This window comes from Haplochromis burtoni, unplaced genomic scaffold, assembly GCF_018398535.1.
Source record: "Haplochromis burtoni strain Fernald_Lab_line unplaced genomic scaffold, NCSU_Asbu1 Contig_288, whole genome shotgun sequence".
Lineage (NCBI taxonomy): Eukaryota > Metazoa > Chordata > Actinopteri > Cichliformes > Cichlidae > Haplochromis > Haplochromis burtoni.
Window position 1 is genome coordinate 613,035 of NW_024582649.1, and position 21,275 is coordinate 634,309.

Sequence of the window (21,275 nt, forward strand, 5' to 3'; positions counted from 1 at the left end):
ATAGATATAGATATAGATATACTGGACATAGTTGTACAAACCTGTTTGCATATTTTTCAGTCATGTGTCACAGTCACCTGAATAAAGACATACCACTGTATTTTTGTTGTTGTTGCATAAATACATGGATCTCATTTTTCATGCATTAACTTTTGCTGTCTTTGTTACGTACTGATCTCTCTCTCTTTCCAGTATTGACATGTGTTGACCTTTCTGAACCGTTGTCATCCCTCACCTCTTCCGTCCATCTCTTTAACTCCTCAGTTCTCAAGCCAAAGCTTCCCCTTTACTTTTCCTGTTGCTTTCATATACTGACATGGTGACCTTTGTGATAATTCCTCCTCCCATTTCCTGCACTTCTTTATCTCCTTACCTCACCTCTGTGTCCATGCCTGCTTTTTGTGTTTCTGTTTCTCTTTCCCTTTCTCTTACCTATGTCTTCTCCTTCTGTTTGCATCCCACCGACAGCTTTTTCTCTCCGTAGCCCATTCTATCTCTCTATAGGCTTGCATCCTAAGTGCTCTGCCTTTAGCCTCCCCCCTCCGCCGTCACCTCTTTCTGCTCCTCCTGGGTATTGATTGGTTCATTTGATAGTTCTATCACCAATCAGTGTGAAGTTGACCTTTTGGACTTGGCAATGATAGCAAGATGTTGTGTGTTCATCAGTTTGAGTGTGCTGCCCTTATAAGTGTATGCATTTGAGTGTGTGTTGACCTTTGCAGGCAGAATGTCAGCCTGGCTCTTGATGCTGCTTGTCAGTACATTAGTTGGACAGGAAGCAGTTCAGCTCTCTAACAGGAAGTTCAAACCCGCCAATCTTAGGCCTAAAGTTTACAAATCTCAGATCTGATATATAGTCATAATATTTAGGCACTGTATTTTTTTTTCCATTTAATTGAAAGGACCACAGGATTTTTTTTTCTTTATGGTAAAATCAATTCATAAGTGGTCTTGGCACACTGCATATGGCATATACAAACTGTCAAACAACAGGGGGACAACATCTTTATGAATCAAACTTGCCACAATTTAGTAGAATAAGTACTGCTGTAATGCAATTTTATGGCATTGATTATTCTAGATTAAGTCTCCCTAATCGATGTGTTCATCTTCAATTCATTTATTATGTTGAGTCCACAATCTTGACCAATTAATGAAAAAGGGAGGGACCACCAATCATTTTTTAGCCACTAAGAAAAGCACACATCCCCGAATTAGCGAGGAACCTGAATGAACTTTCTATAAATTGTGCCAAACAGAAATGAGCAGAAGATCTTTTTTTTATATAACACATTATTGTCAGTTGGCAAATGTTCAGTTGACCAGGCTGCTTTAAAAAAGGCAGTCGATAAAAATGAAACCAGACAAATATTTTGTTTACAGGCACTGGGAGAGGGAGGTTTTTATTATCACCATACAGCTGAGTGTCTGCTGCTCCAGTTGTTCCAGTTGCTGTTAATGAGAGAACTGGGATTGAACTGGAATAAAACGAGGGAACTGCTCCTTTAAAACCCAGAGGTGTCAGACTGTAAAAAAAAGCCATATGCTAAACGCAAAGCATGCAGACACACTCTTGTAAACATTAACTTATATTTTGAATTCTTCTAATGTGGACACAGTCAAGCTGTTACCTCACAAAAACAAAACTTTGAGAGGAAGAGACTGATGAAATACATTCAGGAAGTTCCTCCATTGCAAAAGTCATTCTAACTGGTTTCTCTGGTTATAAAGAAACAGTCCTGTATTACCCTTCCCTGCAATTAATAACACATCTGTCAATGTCCTTCTCTTCCATTAATCTCCCCCTGTTATTCATTCCTTGTGGTGATTCTGTTTCTGTTTGACTAGTCTTTATTCTTCTGTTTGTCATGAATGGCACTTCTTCTTCCAACTGGTTTGCATCTTTTTCTTTTTTTTCTCCAGTTTGTGTGTTTTTTCCTACAGAATGCACTACTTTTCTTCCACATTTCTCTCTTTGTACATTACTCTCCTTCACTTTTTCTTTTCTTTTTTTGCTCTGCAACCAAAAGCATGTTGACACAAAAGTCTTTCTTTTTCTAGCTTAAGCTCCATGGTACAAAGTAAAGAACAGCTTAATGTTGCAACACACAATGATTTTAAAACCAGTCACTCACTTCAAACTATGTAGTAAGTCTTAAAAAACATAGTGTCTAACCAAATGCTTACTTTGGATTGAAATACCTTGGCCTCCAGTAACACTGTGAGAAATCTTGAAATCTTTTTGTCCAGGAAATGCCCTGCACTGTGCATATTCAACAAATATGTAGGACTGCTTTCCTGCATTCGTGCAATATCTCTAAAATTAGAAACATCCTCTCTCAGAGTGATGCTAAAGAAGTAGTTCATGCATTTATGAACTGATTGTATGTTTGTTATTATTAGCAAGTTAATAATAATGACGAACAATGAAAAGCCTTCAGTTCATCCAAAATGCTGCCGCGAGAGTACTGACAAGGACCTTACAGTCAGCATCAGTATATATAACCAATACTCCATGCACTCTAGTGTTTACAGCAATAATGACAAAATTGATGGCGGAAGTTAGGTGACTTACTTATAGAGCCACAAAGTGAGCATATGGTTGGACTTGGTTGATGGGTAAACAAAACATTTCAAGTTCTTATAGATGTAAAAGAGATAAAGTACTATTCATAGTTGGGAGTGCAATAATGTGATTGCTGGGCATAGAGCTCCGCCCTCAACCCCATCCAACACATTTGGGAATAACCACAACAAAAATTGTGATCCAGACCTCATCACCCTGAATGGGAGCAAATTCCCACAGCCAGGTTTAACATCTGCTGGAAAAGACAGACGATTGGAGGCATGGATTCAAAACCGTGTGTCAAAGTATCACACTAGTCAATAGGTATAATGTTCAGTCTTCAATACTTTAGCTCTGCCTCTTTAATCAGCTTTGTTATTACTTTTTAATTTTCACTTTTGCTTTTTCTGTGTGTTGTCAATATGTTTGTCTTTTATCCACGTTTGATTGTCTTTTTTCTCTCTGTCTTTAATCACCTGCCCTCCATTTTCCTCTTTCTCTTTGTTTCTTGATTTCTTTATTTGTCATTCCTATACATCACCCTTTCCCTCCATTTCTCTGTCTTATCCTACAATTTATTTGCCCTCCTTCTCTCTCACACACACACGCACACACACACACACACACACACACACACACACACACACACACACACACAACACACACACACACACACACACACACACACACACACAGTCTTTCCATTTGTCATTAAGAGGCAGAGAGCTAGACAGTAACATTTAAACCGCTGTTCTGAATGGTTAAAAGATGGCCTCATCTGTTGTGTGGTGCGCGTGTGTGTGTGAAGGCGATCGATGCAGTAATCTGCAGGAGGTGGAAAGCAGAGGGAGCGAGCCATTCAGCAGTGCTCACTAATCAATTGCAATTCTTTCTTTTACTGTCTGAACACCCAGATTAGGACATTTGTGGGTGTGTGTGTTTGTGCATGTGTCTGTGTGTGTGTCTGTGCATCAAGTGGTATTCTTTTTTTAACACCCGTGGCCTAACATTTGGGTGTTTCTATCTGCAGTTCTATCAATTTCTGTACATGTGTCTTCAAGCATTTGACTTAGGTTTGCAGGAAGGTGATTAGACGATGTAAATCAGCCCAAATTCACCATTTGGGTAGCAGGAAATGTTAGTACAAACTATCAGACTTGGTCATAAGAGAATCATGGTGCAATTTGTGGACAGTGTTTCCAAATAGTGATGACATGAGATCATGCACATCCAGTAATGAATGATATGGAGCTTCTGGTGGACCGAAAAGGCCCGCAGCAAAATTCAGACTGTCAGAAATTTAAGGACAGACTCACACTGTGTGACAGCTGCTATGATGCAAATCTATGAACCAACCAATCAGCATACACTGAGTGACATTACATCTGAAGTTTGGGAGGGGAAACGCACATAAAATGAAATGATGGAACCTTGTGAATCCTCATTTTGAATACAAAAGAACAGCACAGATGGCTGATATAAGCGGATAATGTTCATCTGTTGTTATACACTGTTGTGTTCATGGCACAGTCTGACACCTTCAAATTGATACTGTATAGTCTGTCACAGTGTGAGACTGATTTTATTAGACCCACCTTACATAGCAAGACATGGATGGGGCACCTTGAAGGTGCATTAAACTGTTGAACAAACAAGTTGGCATTATCTTCAGTCTTTGCTCTTAGAATCACAATCTGGACGTCTAACTTCCTTTTTTATTATTATGTATTTAATATGGCATTTACTTTAAAATGAGAATACTTTGTGCTTGCATTTCGTACTTTAGACAAACAAAGCTGTTTCATTATGCCTCTGTGAATTTTTTTTTTTTAAATGTTACATACACAGATCAGGGATAACATTTTGACCACATGTCTAATATTGTGTTGGTCTCCCTTCTGCTGCCAAAACAGCCCTGACCTTTCAAGGCATGGATTCCACTAGACCCCTGAAGGTGTGCTGTTTTATCTGGCACCAAGATGTTGGCAACAGATACTTTAAGTCCTGTACATTGCGAGGTGAGGCCTTCATGGATTGGACCAGGATGTCCCACAGTTGCCCTGTTGAATTGAAATCTGGGAATTTGGAGACTAAGTCAACACCTCAAACTTATTGTTGTGCTCCTCAAACCATTTCATTTCACTTTATGGCCTGATTAGTAGATAAGTATGAAATCACAGCCATCAGGGAATACTGCTTCCATGAAAGAAGGGACATGGTCTGCATTGATCCTTAGATAAGTGGTACATGTCAAAGTAAGATCCACATGGATGGCAGGACCCAACGTTTCCCTGCAGAACATTGCCCAAACCATCAAGCTGACCCTCCAGCTTGCCTTCTTCCTATAGTGCATCCTGGTGCCAGGTATTTGCCAAGTAGGTGATGAATATGCACCTGGCTATCAAAACGATTTAAAAGAAAATATGATTCATCAGACCAGGCCACCTTCTTCCATTGCTCTGTGGTCCGGTTCTGCCCATTGTTGGGCACGGGATAATAATGGTCTGCGGTTATGCAGCCCCATATGCAACAAACTGTGATGCTCTGTGTATTCTCACACCTTTCTATCAGAATCAGCATGAACATTTCGTGGCTATGTCTGTTTTTATTGGACCACATGGGCCAGCCTTTGTACCCCACGTGCAGTTTTGAAGATGCTCTGACCCAGTCGCCATGATGAAGAGACAATCAATGTTATTCACTTCACCTGTCAGTGATCGCAATGTTATTATCCGTGTTATCATTGGTGTATATAGGTTTTGCAATCTGGACGACTATAGTCACATGCTTACTTCCATCTTCATGCTACACAGAACAGCAGCAGAATAATCCTGCAGAGAACAGAGCCAACATCGGAACACAGCAGATATGACACCTGATAAGTTAGAAATTGCATCAAAGTAGGCATATGGGTGGGTCGCATTGGATCTTGCAGTGGTTCAGTGATGTTGGGAGGCTTTTTTAGGATTTTGCACTAGATACATCTTGATAAATCTTTAAATCGCAAGTATTTAATTTAAATTCCTTCAGCTGCATATTAAAATGAGCACTTCTTATGATCGTTTTGTTCAGGAGCTTTAGTTTCACTTCAGAGCAGTCTGTGATTCTCAGACAGTTATATTCTGGTTAATAGAACAAAGCATTTCATTATGACTGAGAGACAGGAAGTGCACACACACACACACAGCATCAATACAATCCATCCACACACGGAGCAAAATAAATAAATATACAATCAAAATTGCAATTACCTGCAGAATTTGTGAAGGGTAAACAAATCTGTGAACACCTCACCCCCCTACTCACTTGCTCCGTTGCTCTCTTGCTGCGCACACACACAGACTCAGAGAGCAGAGTTAGTGTTCTAGTTAGCATGCTGAAATGAATACAGTTAGATCCAAAGCAATTTCCTTTTATTTATCTTAGCAGCCCTGCATAAATAAAGGCAAGGGCATCCAGGCAATTAGCATAATTACTATGAGGCGGTCAGACCCTCTGTGATTTCATAAAGAGACACACACACGGACTGCTGCCACAGGGCGTGTGTTTGTATATGTGTGCATGTGTGTGTGAGGGAGAGAGAGGAGAAGAGATAGAGACAATGACTCTGTGTATGTGTGCCTTAGTGCGTGACTTCTGCCGTAATGTCCATTTAGTTCCACCTTGTGTGTTCGTACTTGTGTTTTCTACATGTTTGGATGTGCTGTTACTTTATTTTGTAAAGAGGTGCGCGCGCGCGTGTGTGTATGTGTGTGTGTGTGTGCTTAAGACTCATCCTTGGTCTTTCTGCACTGCGCATGCATGTAGATATAAAGTCCTGGATGCATATCCACACACACACACACACACACACACAGAGACACACACACACACAACTATGAAAAATAAAATATTAACAAGCTAGAGCCCAAACATACCCATATGTACAGTCATATAGACCAACCAGACAGTGCACACACGGTCTACGGTCCCACTGTGTCTGCATGTGTTATTAATATGCAAATACAAGTGGAAAACAGCAAAGGCCAGGAAAAACAATATCCCTGCAAACAGGCTGAGGTCAGCTGATACTGCATCTAATGGCTGCGTCGCTCATCCTGGTTACACTGTTGTTTCATTGTCTTTGTCTGGTTCAGTGTCTTTGGATTAGTCTTGTTTGTAGAGCTCAAATCTGTCTGATGAAGCCTGAATTTGGCTTAGAGTGTGGGTGTGGATCTCATCAAGTTTTGGATAGGACATCCTGGCAGTGTAGTGGTTCGCACTGTTGTCTTTTTGCAAGATCATTTTGGGTTTGGTTTCACGGGCTGGCTGCACCCTCCTCATGCAGACATTACACGTTCTGTGTGGGCTTGCTCCACAGTCTGAATGCAGTTGTGTTAGGTTAACTGCTGTGATTGTGAGTGTGAATGGTTGTCATGCCCTACAGGCTCCAGTCCAGTCTTATTGCTGCTTAAGCTACAGATGAGGTTTAGGGTTAAATGTGAGATTGTTATTATGTTCTTACAGGCTTATTTATATTCTTTTTCATTTTGATATCCATTCAGGTTTGTAGTCCAATCACACTCTGCCATGAAAAAATAACACCTCCTTGCATGTTACAGCTGCTTCCCTCTGTTCACAATAAATAAAAGAGTAGTTATAGTTAACAGCAGTGTGCAACTATGGCATCTATTCATGCTGAAAATGTCAGTTAGTGAGGCTTGAAAACACTTGCTTTCTGAGTCTTACACTGACCTTTGTGCATCTTACAACTTTTCACCGACCTTTCAAGACCCTGTCGACCTTGTAAATAATTTCTGGTGTAAACCAAAGGAAGCTGAGGGAAAAACCACGAGCTCACAGCAGAAAAATAAAATTTGGTTTGTGCTCTGGTTGGATTCAGAGCTCTAATAATCAGAGGCCTGCTTAACCTCTGGGAGGCAACCGGGGACTTAACAAAGCAGTCAGCAAGGTTATGTTTGTTTACAGCACATCTATATCTGTCTGTGTGAGTGTTTACATCAGTTCATATCAGCATAATTTACACACACCCACACACACACACATACACACACACACGTGCTTCCACCTTTCAACTCGCTTTTCCAATTCTAATTAATCCGTTTTAATCCCTCTGAAATGGGCAGATTTGCGTTCCTTCACCTGGAGCTGCTTGTTGCTAAACCTGGACCTCAATCAGACAAGATGATAAAACTGTAAAAAGAAAAACACAGGTTGTGATTATCTCCACATCTCAGCCTTTTCCCCCTGTTGGCTTGTGTTTGTATAAAGGGGCAAAAAGACAGAGGCGTACCAGCTGTGTCACAATTTTCCAAGAAACCTCAGCAGCTTTCGCTGAAGAAAATGGGGACTAACTATCAACCAATTATGGCTTTACTTAGGTTTATTAGACCCCTTTAGCTTTTCAGGAACTATTTAAGCATGTATATTATAATATAGTAACCATTCACTGGCTCTCAACAAGACTTCTGTTAACAAAATTGAGCAAAGTAGATGTATCATAGGTTCTAATAGTTACTTTTCACACATATTGTTCATTATGGTTCATCTAAGGCTGTGAATTTAATGGTTGTTACATAGTTTTGAACATTACAAAGAAAGTTTTTCTAGAGCAGGGGTGTCACACACTAGGCCTGTGGGTCAGAATCCGCTTGGCAAAGACTTCGATGGCTGTGGAATATACGAAGGAGAGAAAAAATGAGAACTTTTACCATAATTTGCAAGTTTAATAGTGCTTCCTGCTGATAAAGATCTGCCCCATGGGCATTTATACCACACCACAGTAATTGAGTAATTGATAAACAATCAAATGACAGGAAAGTTTGTGTTTTCACACTATTGATTATAGAAATTTTAAGGTTTTTTGTTTTGTTTTGTTTTTCTTTTTTTTTTTTGCAATAGGTCCACAGTAAAAATTAGATGAAAGAAAGAAACTGTCACAATCTGAAAGCAGGGACTCAAGCGCAGAACAGGTCGACGTCTCAGAGCACCGTTTATTTACACACCAGTGCGATAATATATACAGTGACGGAGAAAAATCCAGGGTTCCAAGGGATTAGGGGAAGGCTCTCTCTCTCACGCTCGCTCACGTCCTCACATCCAACTCACACACGTTCGTACAGCTGGAAGGTCACAGGTCCGAGAAGGTAAACTGGAACAAGAAAGGGAAAAATCACTCACAAGTCACGAAGGTAGGGTGTAAAGGTACAAGACCACGGGAGCTGGGAAGAGAGACTAACGTTAGTAGCGCAATCATCCAGCGATGAGAAGATCTGTGGCCCAGCCTCAAATAGTAGTCGGGAAATCCAGTGCCAGCAGTGAGCTCCGCCCAGGCAGAGAGGTAGGGGAGAGAGAGAGAGAGAAAGCAAAAACACAAATGTAGCCTTGTGAGGGCAGGCACGGGGACCATGACCATTTATTCATTCTTGCCGGTATATGTGTATGTCCAAGAAACTGTTACATAATGGTAACAAGGCCAAACCCTTAGCCATGTGAATGGAAAGAGCTTTATTCCAATAACGGCCTGATTATTAAAACTTCATGTATAGAATTATCAGTAAAATCTGATTATGCAAATCTCCAGCTTCTTAAACCTATTCTTGGACTGTTCTCTGATGTCTGCCATCGCACATTTGAAACTATTGAAAAGCTCAACTATGAGCTTATATCGTTCCAGTCACCGGACTGGCGCGGATATAATGTCGAGGGGCTTTTAGGGAAAGAAGGAACGACCAACATCTGTGGCATTACAGTGTTGGAGATTGTCTGACTTCCATTTCTTTGTAGTAGTGTCTCTGCAAAACGAAGTCTCAGTCATCTTTGTTCTAGTGCACATTTATCAAAGGCATGTCTTCTGTAAATTGTTTCCACTTTTTATCCCATCAAATGAGGAAGAACAAAATCAGCATATGCAAAGCTCACAGGCTCTCATAACCCCAGCTGGTTTGATTTAAACAAAGTGACTAATGCTGTTTTCACACTAGCTATGCAGAGGCAACTGACTACTAGTAATGTCAATGGAAAATGGCGCTACAAAGCTACAAACTGATGCCTGGCACATGCCAGTGCTTGATGGTTGTGATGTGCAATGAATCAGAGTTGTGCTTGATGTGCTGAAGCATCAGACAGTCATATAGAGATAAACCATATCTTGGAATTATCTGTCCATTTGAAGACAAGCCCAGAGATGATACTGGCAAGTCCAAGAGCAGCACTTCAGTGGTGACCCGATGGTCCGTTTTACAATTTAGTCACTTGTAGTGTGAACGCATTTTATATTTTTCTGTTTTCTATGCAAAGCACAAAAACAGGTTCCAGTCATATTTTCATAAACTGTGTGTTATTGGGACCAGATTAATATATCTAACCAATATTATATTGAGCTAGCTGTTATGTTTAAATGTCTTCTAAGGATAATGAACTTATTAGAGGATAAAGACATTTAAAGTGAATGGCATCAAAACAGAGAACAACCATCTGGATCGTAATCTGACAACACACACACAGATAGAGAAACACAGCAAACATGTGCCCAACTGCACATATACACACAAAAGCTTGCGCACACCTAAGAGTCAGGATGTGTGTTAATGAGGAACCCAGCATGGATGGACATTGATGCGGCTCACTGATGATTAACATCTCATTAACATCTCATTAGCTGAGAGGGCAGACTAAACGGACACAGGCGGTGGGGGTGCAGCGACAACACATACCCACACCCCTCCATGTAAGCATTAGAATAATTAGCCAGGCATAAAAGGTTAAAGGCCATCTCCAAATAGCACTTTATATCTGACAAAGAGAAAGAAGAAAATTAAATACCCAACAGTCACACCGAAGGTGCTACTTAGCTGCTACACAGATGACATTTGAACTGTCAAAATCCAAAAAGTCTCTTTTTTCTTTGTCTCTCTTTTCTGATTAATGTAAAAGCCTCAAAGTATCAAAGCATCCAAAATGGGAGTCACTCTGGTAGCTGTTTGATAGTTTAATGTATTTCTATGTTAAATCATTTTATTGGATCAATAGCTTTGATCCATGCTCAATAACGTGACAATAACGAATGAAAGAAAAAAAAACACATTGTCTTGGACTGTACCTAATAGTTTAGCCAGTTATCTTCAATCCCTTTAAATGGTTCAGACTGCTTGCACTTCTTTCTCTCCCAAAGTAATACACACCGTGCAGTATGCACTTAGTGTCAAGATATAACACGCACACACACTAGCATGCACACATGCATGTGCACACAGGAGGAAACTGTGTATTACCAATAACAGTAGGACGCTACATGTAATTAACCTGGCTGACCTCTGGAGTATCATTGCCTTTGTGTGTGTCTGTGTGCGCTTGGATCCAGTGTATTGTGTTCAAGGAGTCGAGTGTTCTGCCATGATCTTCCCATAACAGCAGCATTGGACACACTCAGACGTGCATTTGCTTGAGTGTGTGTGTGTGCGTTTGTGTACATGTGCATGTGTGTGTCATCTTTGCATGTGTGATTTGCTGCTGAAGTCGAGTGTGGCACCATGATCGTCACGGAAATACACCATTAGACACACTTGGATGTCTTTGTGGAGGTGGAGGTGTGTGTGTGTGTGTGTGTAGAGAGACGTACTTTTCCATGTATCTGGGTTTTTTTTAAATCCTCTTGTCAGCTAAATCTTGAGATTTGTTTTTAATAAAGGAACTTAAAGCAAATGTTTAAAACAACCTACGAATAATGAAAAGATGTCGATGTCACAGTGGCATCTGGAAAATTTGTCAGATTTCTGTTTTCATTGCTGTCACATTGTCAACAGGAGGAAATATGAGTTACTTTATTTTCCGTCTGCTGTGTTATGTTGGACTGTTTCTTCCTGCTCTGTGATCTCCTCATGAACACAGCCCCACCATCCATTGTTTAACAGCAGCAGAGGTAGGGAATTTGTATCTTTTTAGGCAAGAACAAAGTGACAGTGGGGGCGGGGGGTTAGTTGGTAAGAAAGTGACAGAGACAACACAAAGAAGGAGATGGAAAAGAAAAAAAGAAATCACAATCAAGACTATTGTGGCTGTAGCTGCTACATTTTAATGGGCTTTTATTGACTTGTTGGGTCGGTAGCTGCTTTTGAAGCAAGGTCATTCTGCTGAACTAAAACTCCACTAAAAGCTAGTGTGGAAAAACACTGTAGCTGTTAACTAAAAACAATAGAAAAAGAGAAACTCACTAAAGTAATATCGTGAACATGCAAAATTAGGTTAAAAAATGTTTTATGCATATGCAGTTAATTCCTAAAGTAAGGAAAGAAGGAAAGAAGTAAAGTAAATCGACATTCTTTTTACTGGTGGGGCTGCAAAACGATTTCTGACTGTGTAGAAGTCTGTGAGAGAATGACCCTCATTTCCCTTCCTCTATGAACACAGAAAACCTTTTTCTGATGAGTTTATTGTCTTAATCAGCAGTTTCAAGTTTTATGTAAATCAACACAATTTTAATTTTTTTATTTAAAAAAAAAAACCAATGGATGAACTCGTATGCCATCTTTTATTTACACTCTGTACCCAAGAAAGTTTTTTTTTGAGAAGTCTATTTAACGTCCACCTCTCCTTTTCTCTGTTTCAGTCTCTGGATGGGTTTGTATTTGCACTAAACAAAGAGGGGCGCTTCCTCTACATCTCTGAGACGGTTTCCATCTACCTGGGATTGTCACAGGTAAGTCGCACACCTGTGTGCCTGTTTTGTCACTGCTATGTCAAGAAAAAACATTAAGCATCTCAAAGATCAGTCCTGTTGTTTTTGATCCTTTGTCTCTCTCTCTCTGTCTCTCCATCTTTATCTCTGATTGTCTCTTGGTGTTTATTTAGTCCGTCTCTTGTTCTATCATTCTTCCTTCTCTCGTCTATCGTCACCAAAGACAATTCCCAACAAATTAAGGCTCATTTAAAATCTCATCAGCTCGTCGGACGGTTGTTGATTTGTGCAGCGAGCGACAATGCATATTTTATTGCCGTGTATGTGTGTGTATGTGTTGGGATGGGGGTGGGGGGCACGTCATTGTACTTTGTCAGCTTGGTGACGAGCTCTGTGTCTCAATTGGCTCACTTTCCCCCAGTTCCTGTTAATAGAGACAGGCGTCCATCCTGAAGGTCGACACATCGACCTTGGAGGCACTAATAAGTCTGTATTGACAAGCCGTGTGTGTGTGTGTGTGTGTGTGCGTGTGTGTGTGTTGCTGAATTAAATAGGATTCAAACTGTCATATCAGCCTGTTTACATTGTAGCTTCTGTCAGCTTGTGTACGAAATGCCAATATTTGTTCATGAAAACAGGAAATACAGAGTAAAAAAAGGAAAAAAAGCATCATTAGACATGTTTGTCTGCTTTTGCTGACTTAATTTTAATAAGAGGAAACAAATTTGTTTCATTAACCTACAGTGTTTGCTTTGAAATGTAGCTATCAGCTGTCAAACACAACTGGTTTTGTGATCTGTATTGTCATCTTTAAGGCCAAATCATTTTTCTAAGCTTTCTCTTTACAAAAAAAAAAGATGTTATTAATGAGGTGAGTTCCACATTTGGTGATTCCCACAGTGCCTGAATGCACCACTGCACAAAGGTCTCAGCAGTGTGCCAAACGCCATCTACTGCACAACAGGTAGAAATCAGGAAAAGCACCCTTTTCAATTCACTTGCAAAGACTTGTGAAAGGGGACATGGATCAAAGAGCCAATCGTCAACAAGGAGCTACATTCGGTTGGTTTTATAGGAAGTACCTGCCAGGCCCCCATGCAAACAGAGAGGACATATTTGTTGAAACCGCACTGAGGGACATGTGTGTGTGAAAACTGCCCACTAGTTAGCTGTTTGGTGTAAAAAGTCTATCACTTTGACAACAGAATCTGTGTTTCTTGTGCATGTTGTTTTTCCACCACAATCTTTTTGTGAGCTTAGCCTAATCTTTGTTACTTGGTCCCTAAACTTTGTGTTGACACAGTGACACAAATAGTATTTTCTTCCTTGGCTTGGCTTCAGAAGTACAGAGGGACACCTAAGGCACAGGCAGGAAAATGACACGTATTCCAACACCTGATTGCATACGACTGTAGCAGGCAGTAACAATCAATTTGGAAGGTCAGCAACCGATGTTTACTTGTTTACATGATGGATTGTAAGGCGAGGCGCTCGTACAGTCCTTCAGAGAACAACTGACAATGATTGTGTCCTTGTGTCTGTGCAGCATGAATATTAAAAAGACTCTTGAGAGATTTGTGAAACTCTCAAACATACAAGAAGAATTTTCAGAATGTTAGCCAAACCTTACTTATAGCACTAGCAGATCAGAAAGTGTTTGTACAAATCATGAATGTAACAGTTGGTGGAAAGCACTGATGTGTGATATTCTGCTAATATAAGGATTATATCGGGAAATGTTATAACTGTATATAGACATGACATCTATTGCTGTGCTGTGATTCATTGTTTTCCTTTTTTTTTTATTCTATAACTCCTTAACAAGTCATGGGACTAAAAAGCTGAAATTAACCCAAATACCCCTCAGTCCTTCAGTATATATTAACTATTCTTTGGATTTCTTTATATTCATCCATTCTTTTCAACTTATATTTATCAGGGTTGCAGGGGTGCTGGAGCCTACTCCAGTCAGGTATCCCAGCCAGAAGCAGGGTTCACAACAGACATGTCACCAGATGGTGGCAAAGCTAAGACAAAGAGTCAGACAAGCATTCAAACTCACATTCACAGCTATGAGAAATTAGCATTCAACTTAACCCCACCAACTAATCCAGTCTAAATTAGCTAGGCTGGGTCTTTTCTAGTTTACTCTAGGCATTTGAAATTGTCATTTATTCAATTAAATTGAATATTATTTTTAAAGCGCCAAATCTCTACAACATTTTTCTCAATGTGTTTTATACTTTTAGGCCGTGTTTCCCAACCAAATGATTAGGTGTGCCGTGAAAGATTAACTGGTTCCACCTGATTAGTACTCTAAGCGATAGGTGTGAGTAACGGCCAGAACAATTACATTCTCTTCCACTAGAGGGCAGTACAAATACCTGCTCTAATTAAATGGGTTGCCAACTACCTGTAAAACAGAAGAAGACTAAGAAGAAATTACATAATAGTGATGTTGTGAGACGACACAGCGCATAATAGCAATAGATAAATATTGCAAAAGAAAAAGTCTTTGTCAATCTGTCCTGGATCCTGGAGAAAATTCCAACCCAGATGAAGGCCCTAGCATGAGTAGTGATCAGAAGAAAGCGAATAAGGTATACTGGGGACACACCGAGCCATTTCTGCTATATATGTGCCATGGCTCCAAAAGGTTGGGAAACACTCCTGTAAGGTACAGTAAAGCCCATACAATAACAGAGAGAAAACCCCAGCAATCAGATGACCCCCAGGGGGTTGGCAATAGTATAAAGGAAAAACTCCCTTTTAACAGGAAAGAAACATCCGGCAGAACCATTGTTCAATGCATAAAAAAAGAAAAAGATCTATGGTTTGTCCAGTCATTGTAATCTTCAACGTTGTATCAACCTTTACCCCGAGTGTGTGTGACTGGAGCAAATCACACACCAATAACTTTGTGTCTCCTGTCCTGTGATGCTAGGTTTAAGTCTTGGATTTGAGCATGTGTATTATTTCTCTATTCCCAGTTGCACTGAAAACTATGTTACAGAGTAACCTCTGTACAGTCTGAGGTTACTAATGGAGCTCAGGATGTTTGATAATGAATCCGAGTTGCCTCTTTGACTGAAGGTCTTCGTTTATAATGTTCTGACAGTCACAATTTACAATATCTGTAAATTGAGCTGAGCATTGTTTTGTTGAAAGAAACTCATATTTACCATCTGTGATGTAGCTCTCCCTTTCTCTCTCTCTCCATTAGTTTGTAAACTCTGTTTCTGTAAATTGGATATAGGAAGCTCTAAGATATGGAAACAAGGAAAAAAGCCAATCAGTTTACCAAATTAAAGAAGAAGGTACATCACTCCCCCTCTTCTCTCTCTCCATCACTGTGTCTCTGTATCTCTCTCTATCCACCTCTTGGATTAATTCCCCCCACTTAGATTGATTGATGATTTCTATCAAATAATTGATTAATTGTCAAATCGGGTCCCGTAAGCTTTTCCGGCAGCTCCGCTGAGCTGGTTATCTTGTTCTTTCAGCTTTTATCAGCTGCTGAAGAAGTGGCACACCGATTAAAAAAAAAGAAGAAGAAGTGAAAGACAGAGAGAGAGGGAGAGATCAAGCTTGTCTCTGCTATGTTCGAGTCTCACCCTGTAATCCTACATGTGTACACAGAGTTCGTCAACCTCCATCCTCTTAATTGCTCTCCCTTCCTCCTCTTCTCCTTTAATCACTGGCCTTCCCTCTTTTTTTTTCATTTTTTCTCTTTAAAGGAAGGAAAATATATCGCTAATTATTTTTCAACTTTAATTAGATCGTGGCGTGCAGGAGAAATGACTGGGTGGCGAGGAGGTGAGGGAGGATTTTTTTTAAGCCTTTTAACAAATTGACGAGGTTATGAATTTTCTCGCTTGGTGGTCGGCGCTGAAACAATCTTCAGGCAGATTTATGTGTAAAGAGGATTTACCCGTTTAACTCGTTTCTTTGCTGTCTCGTCAGGGAGACGGGGGACGTGGCCGGCCAATCAAACAGCCTATTAATAGAGTCATTAACAAAGAGTGGAGCTGTAATTAAACATGGCTGCTGCGAAAAGTTAACATCCCACCTCTCCCTCAACTTCACCTCATACTTCTTTTTTTTTTTCTTTTCTTTTTTTAAGCTAATATTTTTTTCTCATTTTGGAATTTTAATGCAGGATTTTGTAGCTTTTAAAACCTCTTATTTGGGAGGGACCTCCAATCAGAAGAAAATTATCTTAAAGGGAGGGGAGGGAGCATTTTAGATCATGAATCATGCAAAGTTAGTCTAGTAGCATCCAACAATTGATCAAAATGATTTGATTTGATCTGGAAGTGTGCAGATGGGTCCATTTTAACTTTTTTTTTTAAATTGAATTTGATTCTGCATGTTGAGCTTTTGTCCAGATTTTGACCAAAATAGCTTACAAGATGATAAAATTGACCGGAAAAAAATGCTTAAAAAAGTGACATTTCTGATCTCACACTTGTTTCTGATCTCACAAACTGTTGTACATACTGCCATTCTTCACCTGTGACAGGATTGAATTTAACTGTGTGCGCCTTTTTAAGAGAGAGTGAAAAAAGAGATTGATGCAGTCATAGAGGTTAACAACTTTTTTGCGGCGTGGGGTGGGATTGGCATACAATGTCATCTTTTTGTTTTCATAGTTTTTCACATCCTCATTCAAAATGCTCATGAAACAGGTGGATGGAAACATTGTCTGTGTCCCTTTCCTGTCATTCTCTGTAGAGGCCGCCAGCAGGAGAATCTGTCTCTCTGTAACACCCTGTTGATCCAACAACACAGTATAATGTGTGCATGTTCATGTACTTATAAACGTTGTGTGTGTGTGTTTACGACAGGCAGCGCTTGCAGCTGCCCTCTTAGTGATATAATTGAGACGTGTGTGTTTGTGTATGCGCGTGCAGCAGATGGCTGTGTGTCCTCTGCCTGATGGTCCAGAGGAAAATAATAACTGCGCTGTCCCAGCCAGACCCAAATTAGTCTGCTGGATTCTCGCCCGTTACACCCAAATGTGGTCGGCAGCCAGCCTCTCTTCATGCCAGGCCGGCATATGCAACGGCATAGGAGGGCACACATGTATGCACATGCACACACAAACAACAATTTTTAGGGCCAAAGTTTATAGACTTAGATATGTCCATATATAGTATTCTTTTTGCATGCACGCGAGAATATTGGTGAACTTTGTTTTGCCACCAGTCATTATACTCTATACAAGAAGAAGAAAATGGTAGCGTCAGCTTCTCCCTGGCAGCACAGCTCTCACAGTCGGGGTTTGAGATTACAATAAACAACTAAACACATGCATTTACAAAAAGCAGAAAGCAGGGCAACATGCTGTTAAAACATGATATGAGATGATGTTGGTAGGTCCATTGGATTGTGGTGGAAAGCAGCGGGAAAGAAAGCTGGAACTACCCTTTAAATCTCCCTTTTACGCTGATATATGGTGGGCAATCGACATAGAGTCTGAATCAGATAGTCTCTCTCTTTATTGCTTTGTTCAGTGGATTGGGCTGGTCTCCTTCCAGACAACATGCGTGTTTGTGTGTGTGTGTGTGTGTGTGTGTGTGTGTCAGAGGTGTGTGAAGTGATTTGTTTCTGTCTTTGTCATTTAAAAAGGCTCTCCAATGTTCAGACCTGCTGCCATGCATACATACACACACTCATGGAAGGTCACACACACCAGTGTACATAAGACTTATGCTACTCACACAAAAATATGTACACACACACAGACACACACACACAAATACAGGGTCATTGGAAAGCGAGGCAGAGCCTGATCTCTGCTCTCTTTCACTCCCATCCACATTCCCTCAGAGCGGGTTGGGAGTAACACACACACACACACAGTCTGTCTCTCTCTTTCCACCCGTATTCCCAATGGGCGGCTGCTGGTCTGTGGGGGAACATTGAATGAATTAGCATTAAGCAGCTAAAGCAGACTGTCAGATTGTCTGCTTCTTCCTTCCTCTGGTCTCTCAACATCCACACTGATGTTCACATACCAGAAAATACCATGTTCTTATATCGACCAAGAAACCTAAGGGTACTCTGTAAGTGGGAAACATTTGAAAACATTAATGGTTACATTTCACAGCGTGGACATTGAAAACACCAGTTTTTGAGTGTGCTTTTATGGAAATGAATGTCCTGGTTTTCATTATATTAGAAATGCTTACATGCAACAAAGACACATGTGTTTGATATGTAGTTCTACTTTGACATGATAAGCCTTACATGTTGGGTGTAACATGTACGTGTTGGGACAATGGTATTGTTTAACCTGCCTATCACTGTTTCAAGCAGATGACAATGGATTCTGAAATCTATGTGACAAGCAATTCCACGTCTGTTAAGTGCTTCTGTTAAATAATTGGATTATGCATTTGATTTTTACGTCTTACAGCATTTACTTATGTCAGGTATTTATCGAGGTTTCTGGAGTCAGAGCTGGTCAGACACTGGTGCAGCGGTTAACACTGGTGCCTCACACCAATGAGGTTCTTGGTTTGAAACCCCAATTGGGGTCTTTCTTTTGTGACATTTGCATGTCCTCCCTGTACCTCTAAGGGTTTTTTTCCCCAGGTACTTCAGCTTCCTCCAACAGTTCACCACAGCATGTTAGGTTCATTGGTGATTCTAAATTGGCCATCAATGGAAGATAGATATATTACAAAATAAAAGCACTGTCTGTGTAACTTGTAGTTAAAAATACTTTGAGTAGTTGGTAAGACTATAAAAGCTCCATATAAACAGGAGTAACACACACAGGAAAACCCAAATGAAACACAGTTCATTATCCACCAGCAGAAAATGTGCTTCTACTTAACTAAGATGGTTTCATATCACTTTCCATGATGCAATGAGCAGCTTTTTTTGTGCATATATATCACAATACAACATGTTACTTTTTGGCTTCGCCTGCCTGAGTGTAGTTCTGTGAGAGGTCTCTTCCTGTTTAATGGAGTTCTTCCTCCCCGCTGTCATCAAGTGCCTTATTAGCAATGCTTGTGCATTCCAGTTCAACATCTATGTCATATATTCTACTTTTCTAAATTGAAAACACCCTTGATTCCACCCTCGATAGAATAATCACCTTTCTACTAATGTGTTTGCTGAGTTGAGTAATGTCTTTAGTCCAACCTTTCTGCAACCTTATCCACCTAATAGTGGCCCTTCACCTGATTTAAATATAAAACCAGATTTTCTCCTTCATGATTCTGATTTCTTTTTCTTTCTTTTTTCCTTCTAAAAGTGTTGTTCTCTCTCTCTCCCTCATTCATCCTGTTCTCATCTTCTTTTTGGCTTTAATATAATTTTCTTTTTGTATATGTGTAATATTTTTATATATTAATATTTTTTAATGTATATTTATGATTTTTTCTATCACTGCTTTATTTTACTTTTTTTCACAAAACCTTTAATGTAGTTAATTGTTTTATTTTAATGCAATTCATTTATCATGTCGACTATTTATGATGCAAATTAATTTAATTGATTTTAATATGTAGTCTTTTTTATGAATTCATTACAAATTTTCATTATGTTTTTTTAATGTTTTAAAATCCATTTTAAATAAGTTTTTTTCTCCTGTCCCATCTTCATTCCCTTCAACCTTTCCTTGCTCCCTTACTTCCGTCATTTGCTGCTCCTTTTTCTCTGCCTTGTGCGTTTGAGACAGGGAGGTCGGCCATTTGCATGAGGTCAAACAGGGGCATTCTGGGAGATGGAGGAGGGAGGAGACAAGGAGGTGGTGATGATGAAGAGGGGTAGGGATGGGCAGGAGGAAGGTCACAGCTAATTGAGCCACCTCAGTGAACTCTTCCACACACAGACACACACACTTTTCTATTCATAATTGATGGCACTGACTCTAGAACTGCCATGTCACTCTGATAATAAAATATCAGTAATAATTATAAAATGTGGTGCATGCGTGTGTCCTGTTAGAGGATGAAGGGATGAACAAAGGGATAGAGAAGGATAAAAAAGGGAAGACTTAACAAAAGCAAACTAGCAATGATAGAAGGAAAACATGAAAGAGCAAAGGAAAACAGAAAATTAACATAACAGAGGAGGAGGAATAAAGCAAGGAGTGAAAGAGAGGGTTGAAGAGGGAGAAGGAGAAAGAAGTGATGAAAGTTTGTAATAACTTCAGTCTTAAAGTGTGTAAAGGGATAGTATGACATTGGAGGAGGACTGAGAGAAAAAACGGAACAGAGGAGACATAAGTGGATAACTTAAATATGTGATGGACAGAGAAGGAGGGCAATGTAAATGCTTACAGTGAGGAGGGAAAACGGAATGAAAATGAAGAGATGTGAGAGTGGGTGGAGGTCAAAGAGGACAGATTACGCTTTGGTTTTGCTGTGAAAGAATGGAGGGATAGATGAAAAGTGTTGATGACATGGCCTTTAACATATGGGTGAAAGGGAAGTTAAATCCCTTGAAGCACAAGGGCAGAGGGATGACGTACAGGAAGAAGGAACAAAGGAGGAGGAAAAATATAATGCATATATAGTAACTGGATGAAACATTAAAACAACTGATGAACATAAGGGAAAGAGGATAGCAGTGGGAATAGATACTTGCAGAGAGAATGAAGGAAAGAAAGATGGAGCAAAGGGACAGGCCAGAAAACAACAAAAGACACTGAGTGACTTGTGAAAAGAAGTACAAAAACCAAACCAAAAGAAAAGAAAGAAGGTTTCTGGTCTTTCACTGTACAAATGACGTGCGTGTGCGAGTAAGTGTGTGTGACCCTGTTGTCTGGTGTGAAAAGAGGCGTATTAGCATGCTGACAGGAAGCTGCAGGAGGTTATCTGGACCTCAGAGAGCTTCCTCCACCTTTTGTTCCAAACAATCGCCACAGCGACACACCAAGGGGATGATGGGATGTGGCGTGGCCGGTGTGTGTGAGGGGGTGGACTCACAGGGAAACTAAAGAGATATGTACAAGAGGAATGAAACAGACGAGCCCCTGTTGAATTGTGCTTCAGTGTTTGTTACCAGTGATTG

General features: G+C 40.1%; 1 protein-coding gene across 3 annotated transcripts in view; it reads left to right on the forward strand.

The window, feature by feature from the left end:
• Positions 1 to 21,275, forward strand: part of LOC102310091 (neuronal PAS domain-containing protein 3) — a 358,526-nt gene that overhangs the window by 234,083 nt on the left and 103,168 nt on the right. For all 3 annotated transcript variants that reach the window (XM_005941008.3, XM_014339622.2, XM_014339623.2), the window contains one exon: positions 12,174 to 12,263. In XM_005941008.3, the coding sequence (XP_005941070.2) occupies positions 12,174 to 12,263 (90 nt within the window). The remainder of the gene's footprint in view (positions 1 to 12,173; positions 12,264 to 21,275) is intronic.